Here is a 15,394-nt window from a genome sequence, read left to right as displayed (position 1 = left end):
GCGGTAACACTTTACTTGACGCCTTATAACTATACTTATAATGAGTTGTAATGCAGTTATAGCACTGTATAACTCTAGTTAACTATAGATAACACACTATAAAGCATCTTATCATGACTTATAAGGTCAGGTATTATAATAGGTTATAATTGTTAGTAACTGGCTGACGATGCCCACATCGATAATGCATTATAAATATAGTTATAATGTGTTATAATTGGCTTATAGACTTGTATAACTATCATTATAAACACTCATAAATCACATAAGACTTTATAACAATAAGCATAACACATTATAGAGCATTATAACTCTATTATAATACTTGACCTTATAAGTCATTATAAAATGCTCTATAATGTGTTATGCTTATTGTTATAAAGCCTTATGGTAATTAATGAGTGTTTATAACTATAGTTACACAAGTCTATAAGCCAATTATAACACATTATAACTATATTTATAATGCATTATCGATGTGGGCATCGTCAGCCAGTTACTAACAATTATAACCTATTATAATACCTGACCTTATAAGTCATGATAAAATGCTTTATAGTGTGTTATGATTATTGTTATAAAGCATTATGATCATTTATGAGTGTTTATAATTATAATTATACAGTGCTATAACTGCATTATAACTCATTATAAGTATGGTTATAATGTGTTATAGAGATAGGCGTCAAAGTGTTACCGTTTGAGCCAACACTGAATCAGTCTGTTTTTATCTGACACATAGAAATGACATTAACAGAATCAATCAGTTTTATGCATGATCATGATCAGTGTTTGATTTTTAATTTCTAAACAAAGCTTCACTCATATCACACTGAGATATTAAGACACTGTTGCTTTGTATTGCATCATTGCATATTATATATATTACATACAAGTGCATCTTAATGAATTAGAATATCATGGAAAAGTCCATTTCAATAGTCCAAGTCAAATAACACCAACCAAGTATTGACTGCATGTAGATGGACATACTTTTCAGAAGGCCAACATTTTCACATTATTCTTTTTAAATTAAAAATAAATGTAATATTCAAATTTCTTTACATACTGAACATTAAATCTTCATTAAATGTAAACCATAATCATTACAATTTAAATAAATAAAGACATTAAATGTTTCATTCTTTGTGTAATGGATCTATATAATGTATTAATTTCACTTTTTGAATTGAATTACTGACATAAATAAACTTTTCCATGATATTCTCATTTATTCTCATATATTATTATTATATTTATCGGTATGTACATGGTATGAATCACTGTCAGGCATCAGGATCTTTTATAATCGTATTTTCAGCCTTTTTCTTTATAGGCTATGTCTTTGAGTAGAACTTTATATTTATATTCATAAGCTGAAACAGTCCAAAGTAAATTGGTGTAAAAACCTTTGTGATCCGCATTAATCATCCGGACAGACAGAACAGACAGGATCATGTTTCTATCCTCTGACTGAGTCTGGTTTATCGTCAGTTTCACTTGTGTTTCAGTGAAAGTCATTTGACTGAGTGTTTAGTGAACTGGGTAAAATACAACAAGTCTTTGCTGTGTTTCTCTGTAAACAGTTTTTATTTACCCACAATGCTTTGTGTTTGTGATGACCAAACTTTGTGCATTTGTGCAATATTTTTTTATAGTGCTTTTATTATGGTGATCTTTTAACACGTGTTATGTATATGCATAGTGTCTGTATGTGTTATGTGATGGGATATGTCCAACACTTGTTTGTTGTCATTGTGGCCGTCAAAGCATTTATGGTGCAGCTGCAGAGTCCAAGACAAATGCCCCTGAGTGGGACAATAAAGTTTATCATACCGTATCGTAACTGAAAGACTGAAGTGGTCGATGTTTTCAAATGGAGATCAGCTGGAAGAAAACATTTAAAGGGGAATTGCCGTTTTTTTTTACAACCTGGACCTTATTTCTAGCCTAAAATCCGATCATTTCCTCCCCCAGATAACTTTGGTGTCATTCCAAGTGGTTGTGATGAAATGAGCCCCAGCCGAGAGGCGCGTATATCCGTATAATGGAGTCTACAGGGCAGCAGAATGCAGCCTCTAAATAACACATTATCTGCAGAGAAACTCCTTCATTTCACCAATATTTAGTTCTGATAGGCTAGTGCTATTCCCCTCTGAGTCCGGGGTTAGCTGTTATCAACATCCGGGGTCTGTAGGTTGACCTACTGACCTCTGACCTGGATGATGTCATCTCTGAGCGCTGTGCCGCGCGGCTTGTTGCTACCGCTAATGCTACGGTTCGTTTCTGCGTGTTTCCGACTTGTCAGAACAAAATGAGCAGCTGGATGAAGTTCAGCTTCCACAGGCTTCCTCTCCTCAACCTGGACTCACTAAAGCTCCGGCTAGTTGAGATAAAAATGGACCCGAATGTCGAAGCAGGATGATTATTATCAGAATGAGCCGGGCGGTGCTTAGAGATGACATCATCCAGGTCAGAGGTCAGTAGGTCAACCTACAGACCCCGGATGTTGATAACAGCTAACCCCGGACTCAGAGGGGAATAGCACTAGCCTATCAGAACTAAATATTGGTGAAATGAAGGAGTTTCTCTGCAGATAATGTGTTATTTAGAGGCTGCATTCTGCTGCCCTGTAGACTCCATTATACAGATATACACGGCTCTCGGCTGGAGCTCATTTCATCACAACCACTTGTAATGACACCAAAGTTATCTGGGGAGGAAATTATCGTATTTTATGCTAGAAATAAGGTCCAGGTTGTAAAAACGTAAATTCCCCTTTAACGTCAACATGTAGTCCAGGCAAAATAGCGTTTTCCGACAGACTAATTGTAACAGAATGTTTTTCACCATACATCATTTCTATGAGGTGTCCAGAACAACATACTAAAAGTCCTAAGAAATCCTAGTTGGGGAAATATGTTTAATTCACATCATTATTTACTGTATAAAGTCTATGGTGCTGACAACAATACACCCCAATGGGGCTGTTTTTTTCCTTTACTCCTACCACAATGAAACTTTACACAATGAAAGTAGACATGAAAAGTAACATTTTTTGTATTACAAGTTTCTTGGAAAATGAATTTCATGGATACTTTCATTGTGTAAAGTTTCATTGTGATAGGAGTAAAGGGGAAAAAATAGCCCCATTGGGGTGTATTGTTGTCAGCACCATAGACTTTATAAAGTAAATAAACGAAACGATGCAAATTAAACATATTTCCCCAACTAGGATTTCTTAGGACTTTTAGTATGTTGTTCTGGACGCCTCATAGAAATTATATATGGTGAAAAACATTCTGTTACAATTAGTTCTATTTTTGGGTCCAAAATCAGCTAGATTGCCTGGACTAATGTTTCAGTTCATTCACACTTGATGTACATAAATGTGGACATGAAGAGACAGATTGATCTTTTAGACTCAGATTGAATCTCACGCTGCTTCTGTTCTGTTCCCTCCACAGGACATCCAGACATGAGGACAACAACCGAGGGACAAATGGACAAAGACGTGGATGAATAATGGCCGACCTCGAGTCCGACCTCATGGTGTCTTCCTCGGCGTCGAGTCCGTCGGTGACCAACGTTACCATGGCGCCCTGGGAGGTGGACCCCACGGTGCCGGCCGACGTCAGCGTGGTCACCAGCTCCCAGTCGCAGATCAAAGACCTGATGGGTTTGTTCTGCATGGTGACGCTGAACCTCATCGCCCTGCTGGCCAACGCCGGCGTCATGGTGGCCATCGCCCGCGCGCCGCACCTCAAGAGGTTCGCCTTCGTGTGCCACCTGTGCGCGGTGGACCTGCTGTGCGCCATCCTGCTCATGCCTCTGGGCATCATCTCCAGCTCGGCGTTCTTCGGCACGGTGGTGTTCACGGTGCGTAGAAGAAAGATAACATATATAGAACGTATATATACACTGCATGCACAAAATCTTACCAAGAATATTTGTCTTATTTCTAGTCAAAACAAATCTCATTCTATTTAAAATAAGACTTGTCACATAAAAAGTAGCTTGTTTTTAGACTCTTTTTACTTTTTTCAAGCAGATTTTCACTTGAATTAAGTAGAAAAATCTGATAGTGGAGCAAGTTTTTCTTCCTTATTACGAGCACAAAAAAATTTGCTTTCACTGGCAGATTTTTCTACTTATTTCAATTGAAAATTAGTTTGAAACAAGTGAAAATGATCTGAAAACAAGTTCATTTTTAGGTGATGAGTCTTATTTTAAGTGAAAAGAGATTAGTTTTGACTAGAAATTAGACATTTTGACAAGAAATAAGGCAAATATTCTTGGAAAGATTTTCAGTTTTTGCAGTGTATTGTCCTATTTGGGCCTTTACTTTTCCTTCTCCATTAAAGGGATAGTTCAACATTTTGGCAAATTGGCCCATTGCCATAATCGCTATAGTCATAGCAATAGGTTCGTTACCTTTATTTGTCGGTGTAACCTATATTTAGAACGGAGGAGCGGAGCGTCAGGCTGCTCAGAGCTACGCTACGGAGGCTAAAGGAATTTCTTGGTTTCCCTCATCAAACTCATCAAATACAAAATCCCAAAACTCCAAAACGCTTTCGTGGACAAGTTGTGACCTGCACAATCACCACGCTATGAGATAATAATGGAACGTTACGAAAAGGAGCCGTTTTCGAGGTAAATACAGGGTAAATACAGAGTCTGCTTGCTGAAAAACTGTCCCTGAACGCAACGCATTCCATTATTATCTCATAGCGTGGTGATTGTGCAGCTCACAACTTGTCCACGACAGCCTTTTGGAGTTGTTGGGTTGTGTATTTGATGAGTTTGATTAGGAAAACCAAGAAATTCCCTTAGCCTCCATAGCATAGCCCTGAGCAGCCTGCCGCTCCGCTCCGCCGTTCTAAAAACAGCTTACACTGACAATTAAAGGTAACGAACCTACTGCTATGACTATAGCGATTATGGCAATGGGCCAATTTGCCAAAATGTTGAACTATCCCTTTAAGTAAAATAAAAACACGACGCTGGAAAAGATGGATCTTCAAGTAGAGTTGTCTTTAATTCACTTCAGAACAAAGCAAAAGAAAAACAACCCGAGTCGCATACATAGGCAAAAGATAAGAAAAATTCAGTTCAGAACTTCGTGCACAGAGGTACACTGCCAAGAGAGCGACAGAGCGACTCATTTCATGTCATCAATGTGTGGCTTATATACTGTAAGGCATGTGCTGATCTCAGTATTTCTCCCTCCCACCTGTTGAGGCCTTACACTGCAAAAACTCAAAATCTTTCCAAGAATATTTGTCTTATTTCTTGTCAAAATATCTCATTTCTAGTCAAAAGACTAGAATGTCTTTAAATAAGACTCATCACCTAAAAATGTACTTCTTTTTAGATCATTTTCACTTGTTTCAAACTAATTTTCAATTGAAATAAGTAGAAAAATCTGCCAGTGAAAGCAAATTTAGCAAAATAGACCAGACACCGAAACGGTCACTGCAGGACGTCTGGTGTGAACGACACAATCGTTTAACACTGAGCCCCGAAAGGAAACTGGCTCAGCTTCTCGGCGCTTCGCAGCTATTCGGCGCTTCCGTGTCCGGTGTGTCCCTGTCCCCGGCGACAACGCGGCCGTAGCCGCTGTGATATGACGCCCCCGCCCCCGGAGGAACTGTGAAGGAGTCAGCTGTGATTAAAAGGACCTAAACCGAGTCGAGTTGAGCTGTAACTGTGTGGCAGCGCTCTGCTGTGTGGCGAAGGGGCAACACACACACACTTGGTGCACACACGCGCGATCATCCTCTCAGATGCAGCTGCATCTCTCCAGGTCACTGGTGTGTGTGAGTGTGAGAGGAAGAAAAGCCCTGACTTGCTTGGACAGACGTTGTTTGGTGTCACCCGCTGATTTGCATATATAAATATCTAGACCCGATTATAAGACGACCCGTCTTTTTCAGACTTTTTTTGAAGGAAAAAATATCGTCTTATATTCGGATCAATACGGTAAAATAAAAGTTTTCTCCTCGGCTTACAGCAGAGCAGAGTGACTGACAGACCCGTGTTTCAGACCAAACACTCTATAGAAGTGATTGCTGTCGGAAGATAGAACTATTTAAGACTTAGATTAACACAAACATTCCGCTTACTTCTACTTTAACTAGTCAAACCAACACAAAATAACATAAAAATGTAATGTATTCAATTCAATTCAATATACTTTAATTGTCCCCGTAGGGAAATTCGTTGTGGGCTTCACTGGTGGTCCGCAGTTTGACAATAAAACAATCAAACAAACAAACAAACAATAAAAATCGAGCTGTCAGTAACCCGTACTGCTACAGTACACAGCAGCATAAAATATACATCAATCAATCAATCAATCAATCAATCAACCAACCAACCAACCAACCAACCAACCAACCAACCAACCAACCAACCAACCAACCAATCAATCAATCAATCAATCAATAACCTGTACTGATACAGTACACATTAACCAACATACGTTACCCATACCAACACAGCACACAGCAACAAAAAATGGCAGTTGCCCAACCGTTACAATACAGTTGTACAAAGGGTCGTCCCTCTGAGCATTATTCCTTTAAGTTTGTTGATATTTGTTGGGCATGTGAATTCCTACACTGCTGAGGTCCTTGAACGCACCACATACGTACTGCTCAGCTCGGAGCAGATATCGGCTGAACTGTCCGTCTGTGGGTCTGCAGAGTGTGCGTCCATTGAGCCAAACCACACACACACCCACTCGAATTCATAAAAGGTTGAACTTTATTGCTGGCTCCGTCCTTCATTCTGCACTTACCTGTGTCCTGACCTGACACCCTGTAGTGGTTGCTGCCACCTAAGATCCTATATAGTCTGTCTGTCATACAATTTTTGGTCCTTCGAGCCGGATCGGAGCAACTACTTCAGCCTTACCTGTTCAACATGGAAGAGAGACCTATACAGAGAGTCTGATCGCCCGCGCCAACGCAGCCAACTGCCACCATATCTCAAGGACTATGGGTTACCCCGCTAAGCACCGCCTCCCATATGATGAGCAGGCCAGACAGACTACTTCTCCTGAGGTTCTCCAGTACATTCATAATATGAGAGAGGAACATGACCAACTGCGACGAGATATGCAACGCCTTAAGCCTGCCACACACATAAAGATTTTATAAATCTCAACCGATTTATTATCTGTGAGAGACCCCACACATGAAGATAAAAAATCTGTGATTGAACAGTTTTGATCGTATTGTGTGTGGTGTCCTGCGATATTCCAAACACAACACACCACACACATTAAGATTTTTCAGAATCTTGACCCTCTGGTCAGAAAACAATCCGGCATCAGCAGCGATACCAGGGGTGTCGTTGTAGCTACTCTTTCGGGTCTATTTCCGGAATGGACAATGAGAGCGACGTAATTTTTTAAAGAAGTGGCTTGTTGTTACAGCGAGCAGCAGCATGCAGAGCTCAGCAAGCAGAGCTCGGTGAGCAGGCACTTCTCCGCACAACACCGGCTCTCCACACATAAGATGACTTTTGATTGAAACGGCCACCGAAGTCGGCCCCGATAATCGTAAATATTGAACATGTTTAATACTTACGATTATCGGCGCCGAACGTTTTCCGAGCCGATTGTCGGGGGAATTTTGACTCTTAACACACCACACACTACAAGAGAATCTTATAAGATAATCTTAAGACCTTAAGATAATCGGGCGGTGTCTGTCCGTGGTCGGAAGGGGGAAAATCGGGGCAAAATCAGCCCGATTATCTTTATGTGTGTGGCAGGCTTAACAGAGGTAATCTGTAGCTCTCCTGTACTAGCCCCACAGCACGCCATGTCACAGTCCAGACTGTGTGAGGACGAGACGACATCCACACCTGCGCACGCTAGTAAGCTGGTGCCATCCAGAGGTCACGAGGACCCACATCAGCCTGAGACTGCCATGAAGGACAGTCAGCATGACGAGATAGAGGAGCTCAGTCGCAGTCTAAAGGGAGCAGGGTTACAAAGTAAGGGCGCAGCACAGTCACCATCATCTTCCGGTGAGTCATCCCCTCAATCTCAAGACTTCCCCCCAACCACAACAAAGGGTGAGAAGCTTCCTCCACCTCAACATTCAACCGCTGAGGGACAGTCGCAGCAACTCTATCAAGAGCAACGCACTTCGTGCTCTACACCTGGTGCTGTTTACAGTCAGCTTATGGACAGTCACCGCCCTCATCATAGTGCCAACAGGTATCATCCCCAGGTTGATGATATTTATGATCGGCATTTCAGCAGCTACAGTCAGCCTGCCAGATCCCATAGACTGCCTAGTCCGAGAGCCCGCTATGATGATGACTATTACAGACAAGATCACACAGATCCTTCTCCTGATCGCCGTAACAGTCGCTACCGTCCTGCTCATGGACATGGCTATTATAGTCATACAGATCAGTACAGGCCCTGGGATAACCGCTACCCCGGTGATCCACGTAGGTACTCACCTGATCGCCTGCAACCAGCTGAGTGGCCTCAGACGCCTGCCCCCTTCAGCAGACACCCACCAGCAGAGACCTATCGTGGACCTCAACCAACGATCCCCGATCTTGTGCATGAGGATTGAAGTTAGCTTTGGACAACATACTCCCACTTGAGGCTCCAGAGCACTTCAAGTTTCAGATATTGACCGATCACCTCAAGTGTGAAGAAGCGCTGCTCATCGCTGATTCATACAGCAACAGTCCATTCCCTTTTAGTGACACCATGAGAGCACTTACCGAGATGTACGGTCAACCTCAACATCTGGCCTTGAAGAGGATCACCAAACTCATGGATGGACCTAACATCAGGAGTGGAGACATCAGATCCTTCAAGTCATTCGCTCTTCAGGTCCGTGCACTAGTTGGTATGTTGCATCAGTTGGGAGAACAGGGTCGGACAGAGTTGAGGTGCGGCTCACACGTATCTCGCCTCTTAGCCAAGTTGCCATACGACCTAAGAGCCAACTTCCAGAGATTTGTGAACCCCATCCACACTCCTATACCAACACTGCTAGACCTAGCTGAGTGGCTTGAGTATGAGGTGCGTGTCCAGGTGATTGGAGACCAGTGCTGTGACCACTCCGACAGAGAGAAACCAGCTCCACGGAAGGAGAGGCGTCCTGAGTACAAACCTCATAAGACTACAACTATTCTCCACGGTAGTGAACAGAAGGGAAAGTCAGCAGAGAAAGACATGACTGCCATACAGGAGAAACTGAAGAAGTACTGCCCATTTTGCGACACTGTGCAGCACTACATGAATCAGTGCAGTAACTTCAAACTCATGTCGAGGGAACAGAAAACAGAGTGGATCAAGTCGAACAGGAGGTGTTGGAAATGCGGCCGTGAGCACCAAGCGGCCAAGTGCAAACAGTGCGAACAACGGCACCTTGAGGTTCTTCACAAAGTCAATACCAGCCAAGTTGCACCAGCATCTGCTAAGTCCAGCTCCACTGAAGAAAGCGCCTGCTTGGTAAGTTCCATCTCCAAGACGCTTTATGTAGATCGACCAACCAGCAGCAGCCAGGTTCTACTTAAGTTGAGTCGTGTCATTCTCAAGAGTGGTGCCAAGGTGATTGAGACCTACGCTATATTGGACGATAGGTTCGGAGCGTACCATCCTCCTACATGAAGCAGCTGATCGCTTGGGACTTCACGGGGAACCTGAGGACCTAGCACTCCGCACCGTCCGGCAAGAGGTTTGCACTATCCATGGTGCCACTGTGTTAGTCTCTGTGGCTCCTGCATCACAGCCTGGCAAGTCCTTTCAGATCCATAGAGCCTTCACCGCCAAGGAACTTGGTCTTGCTCGCCATACTTATCCAGTGAAAGCTCTACAGGAGAGGTACCCTCATCTTAAGGACCTGCCACTGACCAACATAAGGGACACTGCTGCTCATTGGGTCAGATAATCCACATCTTATCACTCCAGCGGAGCCAGTATGCCTAGGTCCTCCTGGTGGACCTGCTGCTGTGCGCACCAGACTCGAATGGACTTTACAAGGTCCCTCAAGATTCCTGCGTCACCGGTTAACACCACAGCAGTGTCTTTTCACTTCCTGCTCCTCACCAGAAGCCGAGCTCTTCAGCCATGTCGAGAGACTGTGGCAAATGGATACATTACCGTATCGGAGTGAGCGGCTCATTATCAGGTCCAGACAAGATGCTGAGGCCGTCCGAAGGCTTGAGGAGAAGACAATCAAGGTTACCGTGGATGAAGTGAGTCGCTACGCCACCCCGTTGCTGTGGAGGGAGAATCTTCCTCCGCTCCATGCTACGCAGGAGGTCGTCTTGGCTCAGCTACGTGGGACGGAGAAGCGGCTAGCCAGAGAACCAGAAAGAGCGGCGTCCTACTCCAAGGAGATCCACAAACTTCTTGACGCTGGCTACGTCACACCTGTGTCACCTGCAGAGGCTGCAAAGAGCAACCATTCGTGGTTCATCCCGCACCACATGCGCCACAATGGTAAAGACAGGATAGTCTTCAATTGCTCCTTCACATTCGAGGGTCAGAGCCTTAATGACCACCTCTTGCCAGGGCCCACACTCGGAGCCAGCCTGTTGGGAGTCCTCCTCAGGTTCAGGGAACACCCAGTCGCCATTACTAGCGACGTGAAGGGGATGTTCCACCATGTCCGTCTGCTGGAAGAGGACAAACCCTTCCTTTGCTTTCTGTGGCGAGACATGAAGGTAGACGAGAAACCTACTGTCTACAAATGGCAAGTACTCCCCTTTGGGACTACATGCAGCCCGTGCTGCGCTGTCTTTGCACTTCAGTCCCATGTCCAGAAGCACACCGAGCCGGAAGAGGATGCGCGTCTGTCCGTGGAATGTAATTTCTACGTTGACAACTGTTTGCAGAGTCTCCCCTCGGAAGTGCAAGTTAAGAAGTTGGTGGACCGCCTGCAGTCTCTTTTCATGGAAGGTGGATTCAAACTGCGACAATGGGCTAGTAATGTCCCCACAGTCATCGGCCACTTACCTGTGGAGTCCCAGTCAGAGAGCAGTGTACTCTGGTTCTCCCAAGAATCAGCCGATCCTCAAGAGCGCACTCTAGGACTCGTATGGCAGTGCAAGTCCGACACACTGCGGTACAAGCGTCACCAGAGCGAAAGTCCAGAGCCGACTATGCGGAACATCTATCGGCTGCTTGCCCAGCAGTACGACCCGCTTGGGTTCCTTATCCCATACACAACCAGAGCCAAGGTCATCGTGCAACACCTCTGGAACAAGAAACGGGGATGGGACGATCCCCACCTACCAGAAGACCCGCTCCAAGCCTGGCGTCTGTGGGAAAGTGAACTGTCCCAGCTGTCGCACATAACTCTGCCAAGATGCTAGACCGACCCAAGTTTGGACTGCAGCAGCAGTATTCGGAGCATTCATGTGTTCTGCGATGCTTCCGAGCGCGCATATGGGTCCGTAGCTTATCTGCGCACCGACAGAGGTGAAGGACAAGTCCTTGTTGCCTTCTTGGCTGCGAGGTCAAGAGTGGCACCCAAGAAGCAACTCTCAATCCCCAGGTTGGAACTGTGCGGAGCTCTAACAGGAGCACAGTTGGCTTCGGTCTTGAAGAAGGAGCTCACTCTTGACATCCAGGAGGTGGTGTATTGGACAGACTCGACTACAGTGCTCAACTGGCTCCATTCGGACTCATGCCGGTATAAAGTGTTCTTGGGAACCAGAGTCACAGAAATACAAGAGCTCTCCGACCCAGCATCCTGGCGCTATGTTGACTCGGGAACAAATCCCGCTGACGACATCACGAGAGGGAAGACACTGGCTCAGATGGCTGGAGAGAATCGCTGGAGCTGAGGGCCACCATTTCTTCAACTGCAGGCCAACCACTGGCCAAAGGCACCGGCGGGAAACCCTGCAGAGGAAGTAGAGGAGCTGAGGAAGACAGTGTTCTGCGGCCTGTTGACAGGGTCAACCAGTCCAGCAATACCTGACATACACCAGTTCAACACTTACCAGGAACTCCTGAAAGCCACCACGCAGTCGCTGCAGGGGGCGGCCGCGACCACCAGCCATCCTACTGCTGATGACTTTCAGAAGGCAGAGCTGGCCCTGCTGAGACATGCTCAGATGAAGAGCTTCCAAGGAGAGTTTGCACTACTGAAAGCCGGGAAGGCCATCCCATCCAGCAGCCGACTACTTACCCTCGCTCCTGAGTACGATGAGTCTTCCGACCTGATCAGAGTGGGAGGTAGACTCCGCAGGTGTGATAGCCTAAACTCTGAAGTTCTGCATCCGGTTCTTCTGGACCCCTCTCACCCAGTCATGAAGCTCCTAATCCAGCACTGTGACGCGCAGCTGCATCATCCTGGAGCTGAACGTGTCTTTGCGGAGCTCCGCAGGAAGTACTGGATTCTGAGAGGTAGAGAAGCAGTGAGGAAATATCAACACCACTGTCCTGAGTGTAAGAAGTGGAAAGGGCAACCAGCAGTCCCAAGAATGGCAGATCTGCCCCCCTCAAGTCTGAGGCTCTTCCGACCTGCCTTCTACTCAACCGGGATGGACTGCTTCGGCCATATGCTCATCAAAGTAGGACGACGCAATGAGAAAAGGTGGGGCATCCTTTTCAAGTGTCTCACCACTCGGGCAGTCCACCTAGATCTGGTGGCGAACATGGACACCGATTCATTCCTGATGTCGCTCCGACAGTTTATAGCTTGTCGAGGGAAGCCTTTTGAGCTTTGACCCATACAACAGTACACAGTGTTTTATCAACTGTACACAAACTACATATGTGCATTCAGAATATTAACAGATGTTGGAATAAAAGAATGTTTGTAGCGGTTCAACCTGCTCCGGGGAACTCTACATCTCCTCCCAGAAGGAAGCAGCTGGTACTCTGAATGGAGAATATGAGATTGATCATTATTGAAAAAATAACACAGTTCATACTTGATCTTTAAAGGTGGCATAACTTTCTTTTCAATGGTCTTGTTGTTTTCAACCTCTTATGTCATTTTTCAGGTGCTGGAGTGTCAGGTTTACATCTTCCTCAACGTGTTCCTCATCTGTCTGTCCATCCTCACCGTCACGGCCATCAGCGTGGAGCGCTACTTCTACATCGTGCACCCCATGCGCTACGAGGTGAAGATGACCATCAACCTGGCCATCGGCGTGATGCTGCTGATCTGGGTCAAGTCGCTGCTGCTGGCCGTGGTCACGCTGTTCGGCTGGCCGGCCTACGGACACCATAGCTCCATCGCCGCGGCTCACTGCTCGCTCCACGCCAGCCACAGCCGTCTGAGGAGAGTGTTCGCCGTGCTCTTCAGCGTCGTCTGCTTCCTGGTTCCTGCCGTGGTCATCTTCGCCGTTTACTGCGCCGTCTACAAGGTGATGATGATGATGATGATGAGTTTCTTTATTCAGTCACATCACATAATACACTGCAAAAACTCAGAATCTTACAAGGAATCTTTGTCTTGTTTCTAGTCAAAACAAATCTCATTAATAAGTATATTTATACATATACATACATAGTTACACATAAAAAGTAGCTTGTTTTTAGACACTTTTTACTTTTTTCAAGCCTATTTTCACTTGAAATAAGTAGAAAAATCTGATAGTGGAACAAGTTTTTTCTTTCTTGTTTTGTAGCGGAAGCTCCTCTTCCCGACGAACCGGGGTCTGTCCTCTTCCCAGTTCGTCCAAATTTGACGAACCGGGAAGAGGAGCTTCGAGAAGCTTCAGCTACAAAACAAGCTTGAAATATTGACTAATTGCCATGTTTGTCGCAACCGTTTGTCTCTCAAATTGTTATGTACTTATGTAAGACAGGACTACAGATGGAAATTAGCGGCTCCGCTAAATCTGGTGCAGCCATCTTTTTATTGTCTCAATAATTAATGTCACTGCACACTGTCCTTTTTAAATAAATAAATAAAAATTTAATTTTTTTCGGGACAATTTCGCATTTCGGGGCTTCAATACACAGACATTACATACGAGTAGCATGGAGGTATTTGGATGTTTTTTGGTGTGTCTTTTTGTTACCAAGACAGTTGGTATCCATTTGCAACCGTCATATGGACATGCACTGCTACGCCGAGACCCCCTGTAACTCAGAGAAGCCACGGAGGACTCTGAAACTTCTCCCAGCCCTTAGTCCACATGAGGGGGAGGAGATAATGAGTGAAATTTCAATTTTGGGTGAAATATCCCTTTAATATATTTCTGGACTTATACAGGATTGCTATTGACTTTGCGATCTTTCCTTTTATATATCTAATATGTTGTTTCCATGTTGATTTATGATGGTATATGAAGGTGGCTCGCTCTGCGGCGCTGCAGCAGGTCCCGGCACCGACGTGGGCCACCGCCGGCCCGGCCAAGGACCGGTCCGACTCCATCAACAGCCAGACCACCATGATCGCCACCACGCGCTCGCTGCCCCAGAGGCTGTCCCCGGAGAGGGCCTTCAGCGGGGGCAAGGCCGCGCTCACGCTGCTCTTCATCGTGGGCCAGTTCCTGGTTTGCTGGCTGCCCTACTTCGTCTTCCACCTGCAGATGTCCCTGAGCGGCTCCATGCAGAGCCCCGGGGACCTGGAGGAGGCCGTCACCTGGCTCGCCTACGCCTCCTTCGCCGTCAACCCGTTCTTCTACGGCCTGTTGAACCGACAGATCAGAGAGGAGCTGGTCAAGTTCCGGCGCTGCTGCCGCCTCGCGCAGCCCGCCGAGTTCGGGGCGTCGAGCCACGAGGGCTCGGGCTCGCTGCAGGAGAACTTCCTCCAGTTCATCCAGAGGACCACGGGCTCGGCCGAAGCCCACGCCAACTCCAACGGCCTGAGCTCCGGTCCCAGAAACACTGTAGACCAGGGGGCCAAGATCCCCGGACAGATCCCTGAGGAGCACCCCTAACACTGAACACTGACGAGTGATGGACTACAGTGCTAATAATTTACATACAGACGTGGACAAAATAGTTGGTACCGTTCTGTTGAAGAAAGAAAAACCCACAACTGTCACTGAAAGAACTTGAAACTGAAAAAAGTAAAGGACCAGAGGACGTTCTGCCAGAAGCTTTGTGGACAGATGATCATCAGCATCAGCTCATCGTTCACAGATGCAAAAATGAGGCACACAAAGAAAAGAACAGAGTTCCTACTGTGAAACATGGATCAGACTCGGTTCTGTTCTGTTCTGGTTCTACTTCTACTTCTTGAATCTGTGTGATTGGCTCAAAAGGTTGTGCAACAGAATATTGTTGAGTTGAGATTAAACTAATGCTCCAGTTGGTAAGTTGACGAAAGTGAAAGTAAAGTCTGTGACTTCAAGACAATACTCCACTGTACTATCAATTAAAGGCAATAAAAAGACCCCCAAAAAAAATATTTTAAAAAAGAGGGAGCTGAAGGTG

At 45.5% G+C, this 15,394-nt stretch overlaps 1 protein-coding gene across 1 annotated transcript; it reads left to right on the top strand.

Moving 5' to 3' along the window:
- Positions 1-3,515: 3,515 nt before the first annotated feature.
- gpr61l (G protein-coupled receptor 61-like) lies at positions 3,516-14,959 on the top strand. The gene is made up of 3 exons (XM_085777958.1): positions 3,516-3,879; positions 13,006-13,371; positions 14,305-14,959. The coding sequence occupies exons 1-3, from the start codon at positions 3,526-3,528 to the stop codon at positions 14,893-14,895; spliced, it is 1,311 nt and encodes a 436-aa protein (XP_085634084.1). The 5' UTR covers positions 3,516-3,525; the 3' UTR covers positions 14,896-14,959.
- Positions 14,960-15,394: the final 435 nt, after the last annotated feature.

Source organism: Trachurus japonicus, chromosome 5 (assembly GCF_045865225.1).
Source record: "Trachurus japonicus isolate A0001 chromosome 5, Traja_1.0".
Taxonomy (NCBI): domain Eukaryota; kingdom Metazoa; phylum Chordata; class Actinopteri; order Carangiformes; family Carangidae; genus Trachurus; species Trachurus japonicus.
Note: the sequence above shows the minus strand (reverse complement) of the source record. Positions and strands in the feature narration are given on the sequence as shown.